The sequence below is a fragment of the Canis lupus genome, chromosome 3 (assembly GCF_003254725.2).
Source record: "Canis lupus dingo isolate Sandy chromosome 3, ASM325472v2, whole genome shotgun sequence".
NCBI classification, from domain to species: domain Eukaryota; kingdom Metazoa; phylum Chordata; class Mammalia; order Carnivora; family Canidae; genus Canis; species Canis lupus.
The window spans coordinates 29,549,276-29,569,825 of NC_064245.1; the positions used below are offsets into that span (position 1 = coordinate 29,549,276).

Genomic DNA, 20,550 nt, shown 5'->3' on the forward strand with positions numbered 1-20,550 from the left:
ACCATGATTAGTAAAAACAGAAAGGCAGAGAGAAAGCCTGGGCTCTGATACACATAGACAAACACAGAAACACTAACTCATTTTATAGAATTCAAATATAGATTGCCACCTTAAAGTGTAAAAGAGTAAGACGAAGTGTTTTGGATTAAAGATTCAGAGCAGAGATATAAGTGATGCTCTACAAAAATAAGAAGCACACTTAAAACAAGATGATAGGGAAACACTGAGAACACCTTTAAGTCTTGGGTCCAGAAACGCCTGCTGGCTCCCTACCAAGTACATCCCTCTGTCCCACAACCTGATGGGACAGCCTTTCTATATAATCTCTGACACCGCTTGCTTTCCCTTGTTTGAGATTTCGATCTTCTTTTGGGTGCTCTTAGAAAATGTACCAAATTAAGACATAATCTCTTACACAAAAAGTTGGAAGGTGTTTGATTTGGGTGAGCCATTAATTTTCATAAGTTCACAACTAAAATAAAAATAAATCATCAGAAGTAAAAACTTTTAAAAGTGGGGAGGGGGGCAGTGGTGCAGCATCTGGGTGGCTCAAGTTGGGTGTCAGACTTCAGCTTGGGTTGTGATCTGTGGGCCCTGGGGTCGACACCACATCAGGCTCTACACCATCCCTCTTCCTTTCCCTCTGCCCCACCTCCCGCTGGTGCATGCATGCATAAATAAAATCTTAAAAAAAAAATAAAACCAGGGAGAAAAATCCTTTTTGATAAACAGTGCTACCTAGCTATTTAATCCTAGAAACAATTTGTTATTTTACTCTAATGATGGTTTCTTCCATACTCAAATTTTGGCAGCTTCTCATGCTTTGGCAAAAATGAAAGACATTAGATTTCCTAAAATTCAGCAACCTGTAGCTCCACTTAAAAATAAACTCAAAAAGGTTACCACAATAGTAAATTTATACTGTGTTGATAAATTATTTAAAATATGAGACACAAAACAATTTTATGTGTAATCCAAATTGTACATAATTCACACCTCTGCTTCTAAACAAATAGAAGCTCACATCTCTGTACTACTTTTACAGTTTACAAAGTGCTTTTATATACATTTTCTCATTTTCTACTCAAAACAGACATGAGAGATAAATACTATTCTTATTTCACAAATGGAAATAGACCCAGACATTATTCAGTCCTTTAACCACCATAGAGTATAGCCCTGAGACTTTAGATCTGCAAAGGGTTTTTTAATAATGCAAATATCACATATATTTCAATTTTTATCACCATTTTCAAGTCTCCATTTTCTTAACAAAAGAAAGCAATGAAAAAGTTTTCCACAATCTAATAATAAAAATGGGAAATATTATATACACAGTTGTATACTTTACTCAGTGAATGAAATCTACCACAATTCTAATTTGGGCCTCCTATATTGTTATCTATATACAGGGCACCAGTACTAGAACCACATGTAAATGACTACATTTCATTCTAAAGCAGAAAAAAAAAACAAAAAAAACAAAAAAAAAAAAACGCAGAACGCTTCTGTTGCCTTCAAGTCTAATGTACATATAGAAGTGTTAGGGTGTGTAGGTGGCTATGAAGGATACAGAAAATTACTTTTTGCAGTTTTGGAATTATAGGGCCTCTGATTATCCCAGCTTAGACTTTAAGGGTCTTGACAATCTGGTCATATGTCTTATCTTTAGTACTAAACTTATCTTTCTTTCCCCACCACCCCTTTTCTTCCTAAGTACTCCAAACCATTCAGAGTAGAAATTCCAACAAGTAGCCTTTATTTCTGAATTGTCTTCCTCATTGTATAATTTTTTTCAAAATTTTCTTTTACTATTTCTCAACCTTAAAGACATTTCTTTATAGTGGATGAGGGAGCGATAGCTTATATTCACTGCCAGAAAAAAAAGTCAGTTCCAGCATAATTTCCCTGCAAAAAGCTAAGAAAAAAGTTCAAAAAAAAGGAAGAGAACAGTGATAACCGGCAGAGTAGTGACATCTGCACTCAGAAAGCTGCACTGCAGTTCTCCAATATTTAAAGTAATGCTACTGTTACTGCTCTGCCAATTTAAGGAAAATTCTGGCTGGTCCTGAGTTCAAAGCAGACCAATATGCTTAAAACATTGGTTCAATGAATCACTCTTTTTGATGTTATAATTATAATGGTTTTATTGCATTTGAAGACATTTTCAATAAATATCTTTGTGTTTGAGGCCTTGGCTAGGCAATCCTCTTGCAGTAGAAATCAGATTTCTCTGGCACAACTCCATTGCCAGCAATGGGATTTATCAAAACTATAAATGCCAGCACATGGAATATTTCAATACTGTACTCAATTGCTCATATCTAAATATTTCAGCTATAAAACAAACCAGATGTAAATGCTTAATATATAGTACAAATCAACAAATTCTTCACAGAAGAAAACAATGAAAGACTAATTTTCCATAATATATCACTTATTCATTAGTTCTTCAGTAATAGTACTTAGAATATTTCAAGAATAATAAAAGTTATGCACCACTATCCCTGTTTTCTCAAGATTTTTTATCTAAGTTCTAAAGACATAAACAAGGATGCATTTAATCAGACTTGTTTTTATAAATTTTGATGTTTCTCTTGTATATCTTATAATAATGAATATATGAAGACACAGACAAATGTACATTTAAATCATTACTGGTTATATGAAATTTGCCTATATAGGTCTTATAAACAAGATAAAAATAACAAAGTTTGATAAGCTCAGCCGTGCCCTGTGAACTTTAGTCTGCTCACAGCATAACCTAATTCAATTATTATTATTAAAAAAATGTTTTTTTTAAAAGCTGCAAACCAGTTTATTACACATTTCAGAATCATGAGGGGGTATATTGTAATACAGTTCCCTCAGGCCACAGACCCTTCGGAGGGAAAAGTTCTGCAATAAAATACGAGTTTCCAAACTCTTTTTTAAAAAAAGCTTGAATTGTGTTCTATGACTGACCTTCACTCTATGGTCCCTTTGACCCAAGGGACGGTCCCTGGGACATCTTTTTGAGATTTAGCTTCTGTGAAGTTTTCAGCAAACCTCTCTCGCGCTTTCTCCCAGTTCTTTTTGCTCTTGTTTTGGAGAAGGTGAACATCTTCAATCGAGGATGGTTTGCCGGTCCCCAAGCCTGCATGTGTTCGCCGAAGCTGAAGCTGGATCTATTACCAAAAGTTAAGCAGAAAACTTACTGTAGAAACTAAATACATTGAAATTTGCTGTATCCAACCTGGTACTTTCACTCTTTGATTTAGAAAGATTGATGTAAAAGAAAAACCTGTCAAATCCATCGAATACATGCAGGAATACATATGATTATACACAAAACTTCAAGTCATCCTTCTACATTGTCTTGTCTATCCATAAGTATAGCTGACTGTACAGAGAACAATATACTCTAAATAGTGATCACCGAATTTCACTGAGATGCCACAGAGGTTGCCCACCCTAACCAGAAGAAAAGGCAATGTACATACTTAAATCTAATGCTGCCCTAGCCTTGCCTAAGAAAGTGAAAGGGTAGATTAAACATTAAGTCATAAAGACAGGGGTGCCTGAGTGGCTCAGTCAGTTAAGCAACCAACTCCTGGTTTTGGTTCAGGTTATGATCTCATGGGTCATGGGACTGAGCCCTGCATCAAGCTTTGTGAGACACAAAGCATGTACACACACACGCTCTAAAATAAATAAATCAGGGGTGCCTGGGTGGCTGAGTGGGTTGGGCGTCTGCCTTTGGCTCAGGTCATGATTCCAGGGTCTCCCAGGGTTCCAGCCCCATGTCTGGCTCCCTGCACAGCAGGGAGCCTGTTTCTTCCTCTGTCCCTCCCCCTGTTCATGTGCTCTCTCTCTTATTCTCTCTCAAATAAATAAAATCCTTAAAAAAAAAAATAAGTAAAATAAGTCAATCCTAAGGAAAAAAAAAGAATCATAAAGAGAATTTGATTATTTTCATAATAAGTGGGGGAAGACTTCTCATTATTTTAAGAACCATTAAAAGTTACCAGTAACTGAATGCCAACTGTATGTTGGGCACCATACTAGGAGCTTTACCTTCATGATATCCCTTAGAAAACAGTTTTTATAATCTCCATTTTTACTATGAAAACTGAAGTCTAAACCTGCCCTAAGTCACACAACTAGTAAGTGACAGAGCACCTATTCTAACAAAGTAATTCTATTTTGTAGATTTGACTATAAAACCCATGTTCTTCTCACTATACCTCAGTAAGAAAGAAAATTCACATTAAACCTCACATTGATCCATTATTACTTAGGTATTAGGTGATTATCAAGAAAGTTCTTTAATCATGTTAGTTTGTAAGGTTTTTGTAAAAGATAATCTAAACCTCTGATGAACCATGGAGACTAAAGAATTAACCACTGTATCGTTTTCCAGACATTATTCCTTCCTCTACTGCTTGTTACATGACCTGATTCTTAAATCTAAAATGGATTATCCAGCTAATACAGAATCTGCCTGTTTGTAAAGTCTCCCTGGATGGCTCAGTTGGTTAAGCATCTGACTCTTGATTTTGGCTCAGGTCATGACCTCATGGTTCTCAAATCAAGCCCCACACAGGGCTACATACTTGGTGAGGACTTTGCTTGAGATTCTCTTTCTTCCTCTCCCTCTGTTCATCCCCGGCACACATGTGTGCACGTGCACTCTCACTAAAATAAATAAATAAAATCTTAAAAAAAAAAATGGGACTCCTGGGTCGCTCAGTCTGTTGAGCGTCTTCCTTTGGCTTGGGTCATGATCTCAGGGTCCTGAGATCGAGCCCCAAGTCAGGCTCCCTGCTCAGCAGGAAGTCTGCTTCTCCCTCCCCCTCTGCCCACCCTCCACTCATGCTCTCTCTCTCTCTCTCAAATAAATGAAGTGTTTAAAAAATAAAATAACACTGTGATTGTTCTTGCAATATTTAGTACCAGATATAGCATGGAAATTATTAATAACAACTAAAAGAAACAGAAGAACCTCAGGCTCAAGAAATGGCATTTATTATCCTAGCTTCAACGAAGGAAAAAAATGTTAAGAGCCTTCCAAAAAATGTTAAAAACAAAACAATGCATGGGGCGCCTAGGTGGTTCAGTGGCTTAAACATCGAACTCTTGATTTTGGCTCTGGTCATAACCAAGGTCATGGGATAGAGCCCCACATCGTCAGGCTCCCTGCTCAGCGAGGAGTCTGCTGGTCTCCCTTTCCCTCTGCTCCTCCTCCTGCTTAAGCTCTTGCTCACTCTCTCTTAAATGAGTAAATCTTTAAAAAAAACAAAAACAAAAAACCCCCACAAAACAATGCATATATATATATGTGTGTGTATTTCCCACATATTATGTATATACATTACCACATATATGTATATTTGGTAATTGTGAATGTCACACAGACGTAATCATGTCCGCCTGTGTTTAATACCATATTCCTGGCACATAAGGTAAACAGTAAATACATTTGCTGTAAGAATAAAGAACGAAAGAAAACATGTCTTACCGGAATTTTCATTCCTCCACCGTCCTTCCCTAGGCCCTCTCCTTTTTTCCAGCCCATCTTCTCCAACATCTTCCGACCTTTGTTGCTATCAGTAATTTCACTTTAAAGAAAATTGAAGTGATAATTGATTTCTAAAAGACTATGTAGGTTACATTTACAATAAATTAATCAAAAGTATATAGAAAACCGTCATTACCTAATAAAGATACACAAATTCTCCTACATATACTACTTAATAGAAAAGCACATTTTATTGCACCAATGACACATGCAAGAATGTTTCTGCAGCAAATCTTATAATATCTACAAGCTGGAAATAACCCAGATATCTATCAATGGTAAATGTATAAATAAACTGTGGCACATTCACGTAAGAGATTATTATACAGCACTGAAAATAAAATATACCTGTTTTGCCCGAGATTGCGAATCCGAGAAACCACCGAGGAGCCGATACTGATGCAAACACACAAGGGTTTATTTACAAGCTTGGGCCTGGGTCCAAGTATACCCGACACAGCGGAGCAGGGACTTGGACCCCGAGACTAAGAGGCGTAGCAACTTTATAGGGGCCAGTGGCCAATGGGATACGCAGAAAGTTGCACAGTCATGCTGGTCCACTTGCAGGTGGCCGATTGAATTACATTTTACCCTAAAGTATCCATTTGAACTGGCCTATCACTGAGCCGATTTCCGATTAGGGTGTGCCCTGGGCTTGACTACGGTGGGGCAGTGCCCTAAGCAGGTCGGCACAAGGTGGGTACAGCACAAAATGGAGTCAGTCCTGCTCTGCTTGTCCAGGGGTAGGGGATTTTTGTTAAATTTCCTGGGTCCCACATACCAAACAAAATAATGTTGTATGAAAAGATTATAGACACAAAATAAATACTGAATTATTCCATTTATTTAAAATTAAAAACAAACTGAATTAATCTGTTCCCACTGGAAGTCAGGAAAGGGGTTGCCTTTTGGGAAGACACAAGAATAGTGATCAAGAGGGGGCACTGGGAGGGTAGGTTCCTGGGGGTTACTGATCATTTTCTATTTCTTCACCAAGAGTGTGTATTCTACAATGGGTTTATCTTATGATATATTATTGATACTGATGCTTTTATTGGTGCACTTTTCTGTATATAAGTTATACATCAATAAAAAATAAAATGAAATAAAAATTCTCATTCCCTATTTGCATTTTGTTCTAGATTTTATGTTCTGCTATTTTAAGGATATTTTATGTTCCATCACCCTGTATTTTCAGTTCTAAAAATGTTAAATTAGCTCTTCAATAATAAGCCAAGCAGTGTCAGACCAATGTATTTCATTTTTTATTTATGCCTTCTAATTTAACTCTAATGCAATGTTTTCCAGTAATTACATCAAAAGTTTTGAAAAAAATTTGGCATGCTGCTTAGTATATCTAATTCATAATGCTGTATTTCATCAAAGCTGACGAATATAAGATGCACTGTTGTTTTATGTACCATTAAGAAAAAATTTCCGTCATACCTAACTAAAACTCTATCCAAGTAGTATATCTTAGAATTAATAAAATACATCTAATCAAAGTTTATGATTAGTTGTCAGTCTTACACAAAAAAATTCTAACTAAACTCTGAATTTATATTCTGAGAAAAAAAATGTAGCTAATATATAATTAAATGCAGAAAAATGGTCATATTGTATGTGCCTCAAAATTACATTTTTCATGTTATCAGTGCCACTTTACCAAAAGGAAAAAACTGAATCAAAGAAAAACAGTATTTCAGAGTCAACAAGAACATAGGTGAATACTGAAATAATTATAAAAAGATCGCAGTCCCCCACCCCCTCAAAAAAACAAAAGAAAAAGCAGTCCCTATTAATTTCTTACTAGTCCAACATTCTAGATATCTAGTATATAAAAATATGTTCACTCAGAGGCACCTGGGTGGCTCAGCTTGTTAAGTGTCTGACTCCAGATTTCAGTTCAGGTCATGATCTTGGGAGTTGTGAGATTGCGCCCCACATCAAACTCTGCACTGAGCATGGAGCTTGCTTGAGATTATCTCCCTCTTCCTCTCCCTCCCCCTGCTTGCATGCGCTCTCTTAAAAGAAAAATGTTCGTTCAAGTGGGCTAGAACATTAGCATGTGTACATATATCTAAGTATATAGAGAATGGAATTCTAATATTAGAGGAAAATGTAACTTAGATACAGTATTTCCATACTTTTATGAACCATTCCTTTAAAGGCTACTTATCAGAATATATAGTCCTATAAGTCTTATCACTCTACAAACGTGATTAGGGTACAAAGAATGTATTGAGCAATTAAAATTTAATACTTACAAATGAACAGATGCAGGAGCATCATCTCTTTGGAAAGTCCCTTCACTTCCAATCTGCTCCCTCCGTTTTCCAGCTCTATCTTTGTATTTTGGATTCTTCAATGCCTTTTCATCTTCATAGTCTGTATTCTTTATAAACATGAAATATTCATTGAAGAAAATTAAAGTGATAAATAAAATGTACTGTCTGTATATTTGCTTTACTTGGCAGATATGGTTCAATGTGGGCTCTATTAAAACAACAAATTAAAATAGACCATGATATAAATTAAGATAATTATACTAGAGTATGCTATTCTCATTCTATCTCCTTTAAAATGTTTATATTACTTCAAACTGTAGAACATAAACCATATATAGAAGATAAATCACATATAAGTTGTAATGTGTAATCATAAAAAAATAATAGAGTGAAAATATAGTACAGTTTGACTTAATACTGTGTCTCATATTCTTGTGAACTGCCAGTATTCAAAGAAATATGTAGAACCCCTGAGTTTGGCAAAAAATCTACTTTTCTCTAAGAAACTAAAAGTTCCAACAGACCTAAAATAGTTTGGTGTTATTCCTTAGGAGAGAAAAATGTATAAAATGCTTAAAAAAATGGAAAAGGGCAGATACTCTCCTACTATGGAAATTATAATAGTTTTTTTGCCTCAATGTAACTCCATTTATAGGATTAGTCAGCCACTCAAGAAATATTTACTGAATAACAAGTGTGTATGCAGAGAAACTTGTAATCCCAGAAGATAGACACATCTGACCTTTAACATGTTACCATCTGACTGGTTCAACAAGAAAAGTAAGCACAAGATGCAGCAGTGGCCCAAAAGAAAGTAGTCAGTTTAGCTTGGGGCTTCAGAGAAGGCTTCTCTTTCCCTTTTTTATGACTTGTTGATCTTTATATAAATTATGACATTCACTGAAAGATGTTAGGGAATGCTAATACAATTCCGGGAAGTACCACAGAAGTTTTTACTTAATTTGTATCTTAAACGGAGAAGAAAATAAAGAACCACCAACCCTAATGGGCTTTCCTCCAAAAGATGAGTTAAAACTTTAAGAAAACATTTCTCACCTGAATATCTTCTATTTTCCTCCCAAATTAGTCCCTCAACATTTTTTCTATTATGATTACTTGTAGTGTGAAAAATCACAAAAAATACAATTTTACAGAAAAATGTTACTTCGGCAGCATTTTTCCAACATCTTCATGAAGCATAAAAACTGCTGGACAAATCCACATAAGAACTCTAGAGTCCAGGGATGCTTGGGTGGCTTAGTGGTTGAATGTCTGCCTTTGGCTCAGGGTGTGATCCCGGTTTGGGGATCGAGTTCTGTATCAGGGTCCCTACGAGCCTGCTTCTCCCTCTATCTCTCTGCCTCTCTTTCTGTGTCTCTCATGAATGAATGAATGAATGAATGAATGAATGAATGAATAAATAAATAAATAAATAAATAAATAAATAAATAAATAAATAAATAAATCTTTTAAAAAAAAAGGGAACTAGATTCCAGGGGCATCTGGCTGGCTCAGTCAGAGAAGCATGCAACTCTTGATCTCGGGATTGTGAGTTCAAGCCTCACATTTGCTGTAGAGATCACTTAAATAAACCAAAAAAACCACCTGGATTCCATATCTAATTCTGTCATTTATCAGCTGAGTGACCCTGATCTTAGTTTCTCAAATGTAAACTGGAGATATTAATTACCTACCTGGTCTACTGATAGGACTAAATGGTAACCCTTTTTTAAACTGTTGTGATATAATTAAGATATAATAAACTACAGGGACGCCTGGGTGGCTCAGTGGTTGAGTGCCTGCCTCTGGCCCAGGGCGTGATCCGGGGGACCCAGGATTGAGTCCTGCATCGGGCTCCCTACTTCTCTCTCTCTCTCTCTGCCTCTCTCTCTATGTCTCTCATGAATAAATAAATAAAATCTTTAAAATATATATATAATAAACTACATATAAAGTATGTAATTACCTCTGAGATTTGTAAACATCTATGAAACCATCACCACAATCAAGACAGTAAATATATGCATCTCCCACAAAAGTATCTTCATCCTTCTTTGTAATCCATCCCTACAGAGCCGAACTTACATCCTTCCTCTCTGGTACCCAGGCTACTCACTAATCTTTCTGTCACAATATGTTAGTTTCCTCTCCTAGACTTTGATGTAAATGGATGTATACAATGCATACTCTTGATGTATGGCTTCTCTCAGCATAAGTATTTTGAGGTTTATCCATATTCCAACCTGTATCATTATCCATGTTCCAACCTGTATCAATAGCTCATGCTTTTTCTATGCTAAAGAGTATTTGACCATATAGATTTACCATAATTTGTTTATCCATTCATGATAGATACGTGAGTTTTTTCCTATTTCTGGTTACTAGAAAAAAAGCTGTTAATACCATAATGAAATATCACTTTCACACCGATGAGAGCAGGTAGTATGCAAAAGACAAGAATAAACAAGTGTTGGTAAGGATGTGGAGAAAAGTGGATCCTTGGGTACTGTTGGTGAGAACGTAAATTAGTGCAACTACATGGAAAACAGAATGGAGGTTCCTCAAAAACTTAAAAAAGAAAATACCACAGGATCCAGGAATTCCACTACTGTGTGTATTTGCCCAAAGAAAATGAAAACACTAATTTGAAAAGATATATGCACTCCTATGTTTACCAGAGCATTATTTACAATAGCTCAGATATGGAAGCAGCCCTTGTGTCCATCAAGAGATGAATGGATAAAGATGTGGTGTGCACACGTATAACGGATTATTACTCAGTGATAAAAAATAATGAGATCTTGCCCTTTGTGAGAACATGGATGGACCAAGAGTTAGTATGCTAATTGAAATTAAGTCAGACAGAAAAATGCAATGTAACTTCACTTGTATATATAGAATCTGAAAAACAAAACAAACAAAAATTAGAAACAGACTTATGAATACAGAAAACAAGGTGGTAGCTGTTAAAGGGGTGGAGAGGTGGAGGGTGGACAAAATAGGTGAAGGAGGTACAAACTTACAGTCATAAAATAAGTCACAGATAAAAACTATAGCATAGGGAATATAGTCTATAATATTTTAATAACATTATATGGTGACAGACTTATTGTAAGGATCATGTAATGTATAGAATTATCAAATCACTAAATCACTATGCTTTCCATCTGAAACTGATGTAACATTGTATGGTAACTACATTTTGATCACAAAAAATAAAATTTTTAAAAAAAGGTTTTCCAAAGAAAGAAAAAAGCTGTCACGAACATTTGTTTATAAGTCTTCATATGAACATATGGTTTCATTTCTCTTGTGTAAATACCTTGGCGTAGAAAGGTGAATCACATGGCAGGCATACATTTAACTTTTAAGGAAACTACTATTTTCCCAAGCAATTGCACCACTTTACATTCTCACCAAAAGTATATGAGAATTCTAATTCCTTCACATGCCTACCAACACTTGACAGGGATTGTCTTTTTACCTAGTTCTAATTTGCAATTCCCTGGTAATACTGGACATCTTTTCATGTGTTTAGCTTCCATCTGTACAGCTGCATTGGTGAAGTGTCTATTCAAATCTTTTGTTCACTTTTAAATTATTTTCTTATTAATGGACAGAAGACATGAATAGACATTTTTCCAAAACAGAAATCCAGATGGCTAACAGACACATGAAAAGATGCTCAACATCACTTATCGTCAGGGAACTACAAATCAAAACAATGAGATACCACCTCCCACCTGTGCAAACAACTAAAATTAATACAGGAAACAACAGATGGTGAGGATGTACAGAAAAGGGAAACCCTCTAACACTGTTGGTGGGAATGCAAACTGGTGCAGCCACTCTGGAAAATGGTATAGAGATTCCTCAAAAAGTTAAAAATAGAACTACCTTATGACCCAGCAATTGCACTACTAGGTATTTACCCAAAGGATACAAAAATACAGATTCGAAAGGATACATGTACCCTCAATGTTTATAGCAGCATTACCAACAATAGTCGAACTATGAAAAGAGCCCAAGTATCCATCAACAGATGAATGGATAAAGAAGAGGTGGTAGATATATACAATGGAGTATTACTAAGCCGTCAAAAATAATGAAATCTTCCCATTTGCAGTGACGTGAATGGAACTAGAGTATATTATGCTAAGTGAACTCAGATAAAGATAAAAATACCATATGATTTCACTTATGTGGAATTTATGAAGCAGATGACTATATGGAAAGGAAGAAAAGACAGAAGTAAACCATATGAGGCTCAACAACAGAACAAATGGAGGGCTGAGAGAGGGAGGTGGATAAGCAATGGGTTAAACAGGTATTGGGTATTAAGGAGGACACTTAGGACAAGCACTAGGTGTTATACCAGGTTAATCACTAAATTCTACTCCTGAAACCATTATTACACCATATGTTAACTAGAATTTAAATAAAATTCTGAAAAATAAGAAATGAATAAATAAATAAAAATAAATTGCTTCCTTAATGAGTTTTGTGATTTCTTTATAAAGTCCAGATATAAGATCTATGATTTTTGTCAGATACAGGATTTATAAATATTTTTCCAAGTCTGTGGCTTATCTTTTCATTCTCTTTTTAAGTAGGTTCTATGCTCAGTGTAGAGCCCAATGAGGGGCTTGAACTCACCACCCTGATCAAGACCTGAGCTGAGATTGAAAGTAGGATGCTCAACCAACTGAGCCACTCAGGCGCCCCACATCTTTTCATTCTCTTAATAGTGTCCTTGGAAGAACAGAAGTTTTGGAGGAAGTGTTATTTATTACTTTGCTCTTTTATGGATTCTGCTTTGGTATTTGATATCTTTAAAAAACAACCTGTATCTAACTTTTTTAAAAAGGTTTGCTTCTAGAAACTTTATGAAGTTTTAAATTTATATTTATGATCCATTTTGAGTTCATTTTTATACATGTTACAAGGTATAGATCAAAGTTCTTTTGTTTGTTTTTGCATATGGCTGTCCAAATGTTCCAGCATTCTTTGTTGGAAAAGGCCATCCTTTCTCCACCAAATTGCCTCTACATCTTTGTTGAAAGCCATATACATATTACCCCTCCCTTACATCTATGTATTTATCTGTGCAATCTATTTCTCAACTCATTATTTTGTTCTCCTGACTTATTCATCTTTATGCCAATACTATACTGTCTTAATGTGGTTTATAAGTTTTGTCTTCCAAAAATGTTCTTCAATGGTACCATTTTAATCCACGTTTTTTAAAAACCAGAAATGACTATTTGAATATTGGGTATTATTATTTTTCTATTCCAGCCTCAACAGTTATTGAGGTAAATAGTAACCAACTAACAAAAATTACATAAATCTCAAAATCATTCTGAATAACTTTTTATATATCAAATGGACTATACAGATTTAAGACATTTTTACTCAAAACCAGAGGCACAATTAACACATGTAACAATATTTAACACTCTTACCTGCAAACCATATTTTACTCGTATTTTCTTTAATTCTTTTCTCCTTTCCAACTCTTTTTCCTCCTTACTTAGTGCTGGACCAACTAAGGAAAAAGTGAGTTTGTTTAAAAAAAAATAAAAACACTAAGTCTGGACAGATATTATATAGAATACTATAATTTAATAATAATAAATTAATACTATTCCATCTGCATATTAACTAAAAGTCCAAATAAACATTACTATAAAAGAATCTTTGGTTGTGGTTACGTCTTTTTTTTTAAGATTTTATTTATTCATTCATGAGAGACAGAGAGAGAGAGAGAGAGAGAGAGGGAGGTAGAGACGCAGGCAGAGGGAGAAGCAGGCTCCATGCTGGGAGCCCGACATGGGACATGGGACTCGATCCCGGGACCCCAGGATCCCGCCCCAAGCCGAAGGCAGGTGCCAAACCATTGAGCCACCCAGGTATCCCCATTGTCCTTTCAATATTCTGGTAACTAAATCTACTTGGAAAGTAAACCAAAACCTGAAGATAATAGGAATGTTACTGTATAGATAACAAAAGAACACTGAACATCTTAATTTTCTGATATATTATAGCAGAATTTCAAACGCAGAAATATCGCTAATTTTCCAAAGGAATACAGGCATATAAAGATCACTGAATCCAAGATTCACATTACTTTGTAATGTGCCATACTCATTTTCATAATCTAGTATGAGAAAACAAAAAATATAAAATGAACACGTATAGTCGGTATTTGAGGGGAAAATTTGATGTGAAAAAAATTACTTCTTACTGGTGCAAAGTATCTATTTAAAATTTAAAAGCCTCTAAAAAAAAATAAAATAAAATAAAATAAAATTTAAAAGCCTTTGATGAGTGGATTTAAGCAAGATAGCAACCTCTTACGGTGTTATTATAGAAAATAATGGCAAAAAAAAAAAAAAAAAAAAAAGAAAAGAATGGCATATATACAGATGATACATCAATGAAACTATCAGGTAAGGGGTGCCTGGGTGGCTCAGTCAGTTGTGTCTGCCTTCAGCTCAGGTCATGATCCCAGGGTCCTGTGATCAAATTCCACACCCGACTCCCTGCTCAGAAGGGAGTCTGCTTCTCCCTCTCTCTCTACCCTTCTCCCCTGCTTGTGTTCTCTCTCTCAAATAAATAAATAAAAATCTTGAAGAAGAAAAGAAGAAAAAACTGTAAGAAGGAAAGCAAACATATTGGGGCACCTGGATGGCATCTGCCTTCAGCTCAGGTCATAATCCCAGGGTCCTGGGATCAAGACCCACATTAGACTCCCTGTTCAGCGAGGAGTCTGCTTCTCCCTCTTCTGCCCACCCACTGCTCAGGCTCGCTCGCTCACTCGCTCTCAAATAAGTAAAATCATAAAAAAGAAAGAAAGAAAGAGGGCCTACATGGCTCAGTCGGTTAAGTGTCTGCCTTCAGCTCAGGTGGTGATCCCAGGTTCCTGGGATAGGGTCCTGTGCCAGGCTCCCTACTCAGCGAGGAACCTCCCTCTCCTCTGAGTTTGCTCTCTCTCACTGTCTGTCTCTCCCTCTCAAATAAATAACATCTTAAAAAAAAAAAAAGGAAGAAAGATAACAAACATATCAACCAATAACTTTTAACACCCTGGCCTATTATTTTCTACACTATTATGTGACAGAGTTTAACTATGGATGACTTTTTCATATCCATAAATAGAAGTCAAAAGAAAACCAATCTTTACTATAATGATGTCACAATTACCCTTTTGAAGGACACTTAGTTATCACAGCAGTGCTGCTTTCAAAGCCTATTAAAATGTATTAGCAAAAATAGCTAATGATTACGAGTCAGAGAACAATCTAATACTATAATAGCACAACTAAATTATTACACAGAAAAATCAACTAAAACAATAATCTACTAGCTTAAAAAAAATGAACTAAAATCATCGACTAGCCTAGGATTCAAATTTCAAATATGTGTCATTTCTTAGTCTCACCTGATAATATTTACTGAAACATAAATATATCTCAATAGAGTATTATATTAATTAGATATGAAGCTGGTAGCTGATACTTTTTTAGAACACTCCAGTGAATTAAACAGAAAAGTTAGCATGCCTACATATAACAATGTTTCACATACCAAAACATTCATCTTTCTTATCAAGACGAAGGTGAGCTCGCACTTGTCCTGGTTCACAGCCATCACAGGTATCACTGCCAGGGTGGATGTGAAAAGACAGTACAGTCTCTCCAATTTTCACTTCATCACCATGCTCAAGTACATAAGGGTCACATTTAGTTTTAGGCTAAAGGAAAAAATTACAAAACAGAAATCCAAGAGAGTTACATAAGATTATTTTACATCTACCATAAGTAATGTCTGATTAAAATAAATACATATTTAGGATGGTTCTCAATGAGATAGACACACATATACACACACACAGCACACATTTCCACAACTTGAGGATGAAATAATGTTCAACCAGTGGAGAAGATACCTGAACTGAGCAACTTCTTTTATATTATCAAAACCCGCTAATCTCATCTCCATGCGTAATCCTAGAGAAATACCCAACCCAAACGTCAAACAATCTATTACCAAAATGAATAACCATTACAGTCAAAAAGATAAAGTGTTAAGGGGTTAAGTGCGTATTTCCCTTTTTTTCCTCCTTTTCTCTGATAATTCAGTTTTATTTCACTTTTTATTCTTACAGACTAAGGCCTCCCCCACTCCCTTCCATATATTTTCTTCCATGTATTATGTGCTAATAATAAGCACCTTGGTGTATGTTAGTGATACAAGTTAACTGGATAGAAAAAACCTCTGTCTTCAAGAAGTACTCAGTTTAGCAACATTTCCATTAAACAGATTTTTTTAAAAATACAAAAAAAGAAGTGCCCTTAAAGTTACACTAACAATATTTACTCTGAATAGCTTTAAGATGCATTTATTTCTAAAACAAGGTATAGATACATAATTAGAAAATAAAACTCAAGAGTTAAGTATCCACTTACTATATACTTTTTTCAGCCCTTTCTGGGAATTCCTTTCCATGTAATACATTTGGGCTTAAATAGTAATCTGAATCAAATGATATGTATAACTATAGCCTTCAGGATTAAAAATTTCAGTTCATTTTTTAAAACTTATGTGTAAATAATTAATTTAATATATATACACTTACCTGAAGAATCTGTTTTCCATTAACAATTGTACCATTTTGACTACCTTGATCCACAAGGACATAACTTTGTAATTCATGGTCAAAATAAATTTCTGCATGAAACTTAAAAAAAAAAATTGAGGTAATTAAAAGTATAATACTTTTTATTTTTAAACCACAGATAACTTCTCTCTCATAGAATATGATAGACTTAAGTCTCTGATAAAAAAGATAAAATAGTAAAAATTGAATTAAGTAAGCTCTACACCCAATGTGGGGTTTGAACTCATGACACCTCAAGATCAACAGTTTAAGCTCTACCAACTTTAGCCAGCCAGGTACCCCCAAATTTTACTATTTTTAATATTTTTTTTTTTACTGAATACAAAAGTATTACAATGCCTCTGGTAGAAATGTGAAGGCTACAGAAGAAAAAGTCACCTATAATTCCACCCACTACTGCTTTTAATAATTTAGTGTCTCCTATTTTCTACTTTTATAATATAATTGAGATTATACTATATAAACAATTTGAAATTATTTTTTCAGCTAATAAAAGTATTGATCTTTATCATTTAAAATTCTTAATACAGAAAGTGATTTCAAACATTCAGGATGAACTTTTTTTTTAAAACATTCTATTTTTTGGGATCCCTGGGTGGCGCAGAGGTTTGGCGCCTGCCTTTGGCCCAGGGCGTGATCCTGGAGACCCAGGATCGAATCCCACATCGGGCTCCCGGTGCATGGAGCCTGCTTCTCCCTCTGCCTGTGTCTCTGCCTCTCTCCCTCTCTCTCTCTGTGACTATCATAAATAAATAAAAAATAAAAAAATAAAAAAAAATAAAACATTCTATTTTTTAAAATAATCTCTATACTTAACATGAGGCTCAAACTCACAACCCCGAGATCAAGAGTCATGTGCTTTACTGACTGTGAGCCAGCCAGGTGCCCCCTCAGGGTGAACCTCTCAGAGCAGTTTTCCAGATTTTCAACACTCAGGACTAATCATTCCCTCCTTGCTCCACAGTACTTTGTTTACGTAACAATTACACTATACAAAGTTACTTCATCTGTGATAGTCGTTGTATGGCTCACAATTACTGCTTCTATTACATTTTTGCTTATTATTCAGTACATAATACAGAGCCTCACATATAATGGGCATATATACTCAGTACATGTCTATCTGATTGTATAAAGAACTGCAGACATGTAATTTACAATTTCATAATACACTGCTGTAGGAATGTAAAACTGCATACCTGCTTTAGAAGGGTATAGCAGTTCCTCAAAAGTTTAGAAAGAATTACCGTAGGACCCAACAATTCTACTTTTAGGTATATATTGAGAGTAATGAAAACATACACTCAAAAACTTGTATGTGAACGTTCATAACAGCATTATTCTTCGTAGCCGAAGAGTAGAAACAATTCAAATGACAACCGATCGATAAACAAAATGTAGTATATCCATATGCTGGTGTTATTATTTGACAATAAAAAGAAATGAATGAACCTTGAAGACATATTAGGTGAAAAAGCGAAGTAAAAACAAATACATTTTATGCGATTCCATTTCCATGACATGCAGAACAAGCAAATCCACAGAAGTAGAAAGGATACTGTGGTCACCTAGGGCTATGGAAGTTGAAAGGAAAAGGGGAGTGACTATTACTATGTTTCTTCTAACTGTGATGAATATGTTCTGAAATGGATTGTGATAATGGCTACACAATTCTAAATACACGAAAAACCTTTGAATTATACACTTTCTTTTTTTTTTTTTTTTGAATTATACACTTTCAATGCATAAATTGTATATGGGATGTGGACTATATCTCAATAAAGTTGTTCTTAAAATTTTTCATAAATAAACTTATTTTAAAGTGTTCCAAACACACAAAAGAATATACTGAACTGGTCTACCCATGACCCAGTGTTAGTAAATTTTGCTGTATTTGCCTCAGATATTTATTTATTTGATTTATTTATTTGACAGAGTTTAAACAGGTGAAGGGCAAAAGGAGAGGGAGAGAGAATCCCCAGCAAATTCCATGCTGAATGTGGAGTCCAACATGGGGCCCAACCTCAGGACCCTGAGATCATGACCTAAGCTGAAATCAAGAGTCAGACACTTAACCAACTGAGCCATCCAGGCTCCCTTGTGTCAAATATTTGAAAGAAAAATTATTCATGCATGTTTAATTCATGCTATCCATACCACACCCTTTTCAAAGGGTTGATATTTAATTATGATGCATCTCTTTATTACTTTCAGCCCATATGTATGCATCCATAAACAATTCACGTTTATTTTACTTGGTTTAGAACTTGACATAAATGGGAATTACAATATATGAATATTTTCTTGAGATGTAATTTATATACAGAAAATTCACAGGACTTAAATTTATAGTTTGATAAGTTCTGACAATCATGTGCTACTGTATGTATTTCTTTTATTTAGCTTCTTTGGCTTAATATTAATATTGTGAGGTATATCCAGTTGTGTACAGTTTTGCCATTCTACTGAATGGTAAATCCACTGTACAGATTCTTCTACATATTTTTCTTCTGATGAACATTCAGAAAACCAAAAAGACAACCTTTTTTTTTTTTTAAGATTTTATTTGTTTATTCATGAGAGACAGAGAGAGGCAGAGACACAGGCACATGGAGAAGCAGGCTCTCCACAGATAGCCAGATGTAGGAGTCAATCCCAGGACCACAAACTGAGCCAAAGGTAGACACTCAACCACTGAGCCACCTTTTAAGATGTTTCTTTCAACATTCTTATACATTCAACCTTCTTGTAGACAATGCAAGGGTTCTTTGGGGGTATATTCTTAAGAATGAAAGTGCTAACTCATAGTATGTGCAAATCTTAAACTTTATTAGATAGTGTTGTATTGTTTTCCAAAGTGGTTGTACCAATTTATATTCCCAAAAGCAATCTATAAGAATTCTTGTTGCTCTATATAGCCTTAAACAACATTCGGTATTATCAGGATCTTCAGTTTTTGTAAGCATAACTTGTGTGAAATTAAATCTCATTATCGTGATTTTAATTGGCATTTCCCCAATTACTACAAAGACTGAAACCTTTCCTTATATTTATTAGCCACATGGATTTCCTCTTCTGTAAATTCTCTTTATGTTCTTTGTACATTTCTTTCAATTGGGTTCTTTAGAATAACAATATCAAAGCATTTTATTTAAATGAAACGATTTGTTTCAAGTCTTTTGACTTGAAACTTTATTCCATAGAACTGTTCTAAATTATGCTCTTAACAGTGATATTTAATAAATATGACAAATGAAAACTGACATCTTGACTTCATTTGTATTTCTTAAAATTTTTAGAAAGACTGAATGGTTTTCATATAGTAATGATATCCTCTGCATTGTGAATTATTTGTCCTTTGCTTACTTACCTCTCAGTGTCACAGTGAAGTCTGAAAAAATGAATTTGTATGAGATTTTAGAACTTAAAAGATATATATTTTGTCATATTTGTCTTACTGTCATAGTCTGCCTTTTTTTTTTATTAAGTAAACTCTACCTCCAACATGGAACTCAAACTCACATCAAGATTAAGGGTTCCATATTCTACTGACTGAGCCAGCAGGTGTCCCACATAGTTTTCCTTTTAAATTTGTTTAACATAACAAGAACTTTAAACTTAAATTATTCAAAATTATCTTGTCTTCTGTTATTTTTTTCCATTTTTTTTTTTAAACTTAGAAGGTATTTCCCTATCCAGGGATAGGAGATTTTATTTTCCCTTAATAGTAATATAAAGTATCTGGGATTTTTTTATTTAATTTTTTTCATCTACCTGAATATGTGATATATTATCAAACTGGTATCACACAGTAACAAACCATTTACCCCAGCACTGAATACCTTAGTCTAAAAGAAAGATCAGTGGCAGCCCTGGTGGCTTTGCGGTTTGGCGCCACCTTCGGCCCAGGGCATGATCCTGGAGACCCAGGATCGAGTCCCACATCGGGCTCCCTGCATGGAGCCTGCTTCTCCCTCTGCCTGTGTGTCTCTGCCTCTCTCTCTCTCTATGTCTCTCAT

General features: G+C 35.0%; 1 protein-coding gene across 11 annotated transcripts in view; it reads right to left on the reverse strand.

Annotated features, from left to right (window-relative positions):
- Positions 1-20,550, reverse strand: part of AGGF1 (angiogenic factor with G-patch and FHA domains 1) — a 117,820-nt gene that overhangs the window by 80,567 nt on the left and 16,703 nt on the right. For 9 of the 11 annotated variants that reach the window (XR_004814303.2, XR_004814307.2, XR_004814305.2 and 6 more), the window contains exons 9-14: positions 16,490-16,591; positions 15,439-15,604; positions 13,314-13,396; positions 7,828-7,955; positions 5,501-5,600; positions 2,965-3,167 (exon numbers count right to left, since the gene is read on the reverse strand). Coding sequence is in view for 3 of the 11 variants with exons in the window: in XM_025437820.3 (XP_025293605.1) it covers positions 2,967-3,167; positions 5,501-5,600; positions 7,828-7,955; positions 13,314-13,396; positions 15,439-15,604; positions 16,490-16,591 (780 nt within the window). In the remaining 8 variants the exon portion in view is untranslated. Of the gene's footprint in view, positions 1-899; positions 3,168-5,500; positions 5,601-7,827; positions 7,956-13,313; positions 13,397-15,438; positions 15,605-16,489; positions 16,592-20,550 lie in introns of those variants that run through there. The other 2 variants (XM_025437819.3, XM_025437822.3) reach the window with 1 other exon arrangement.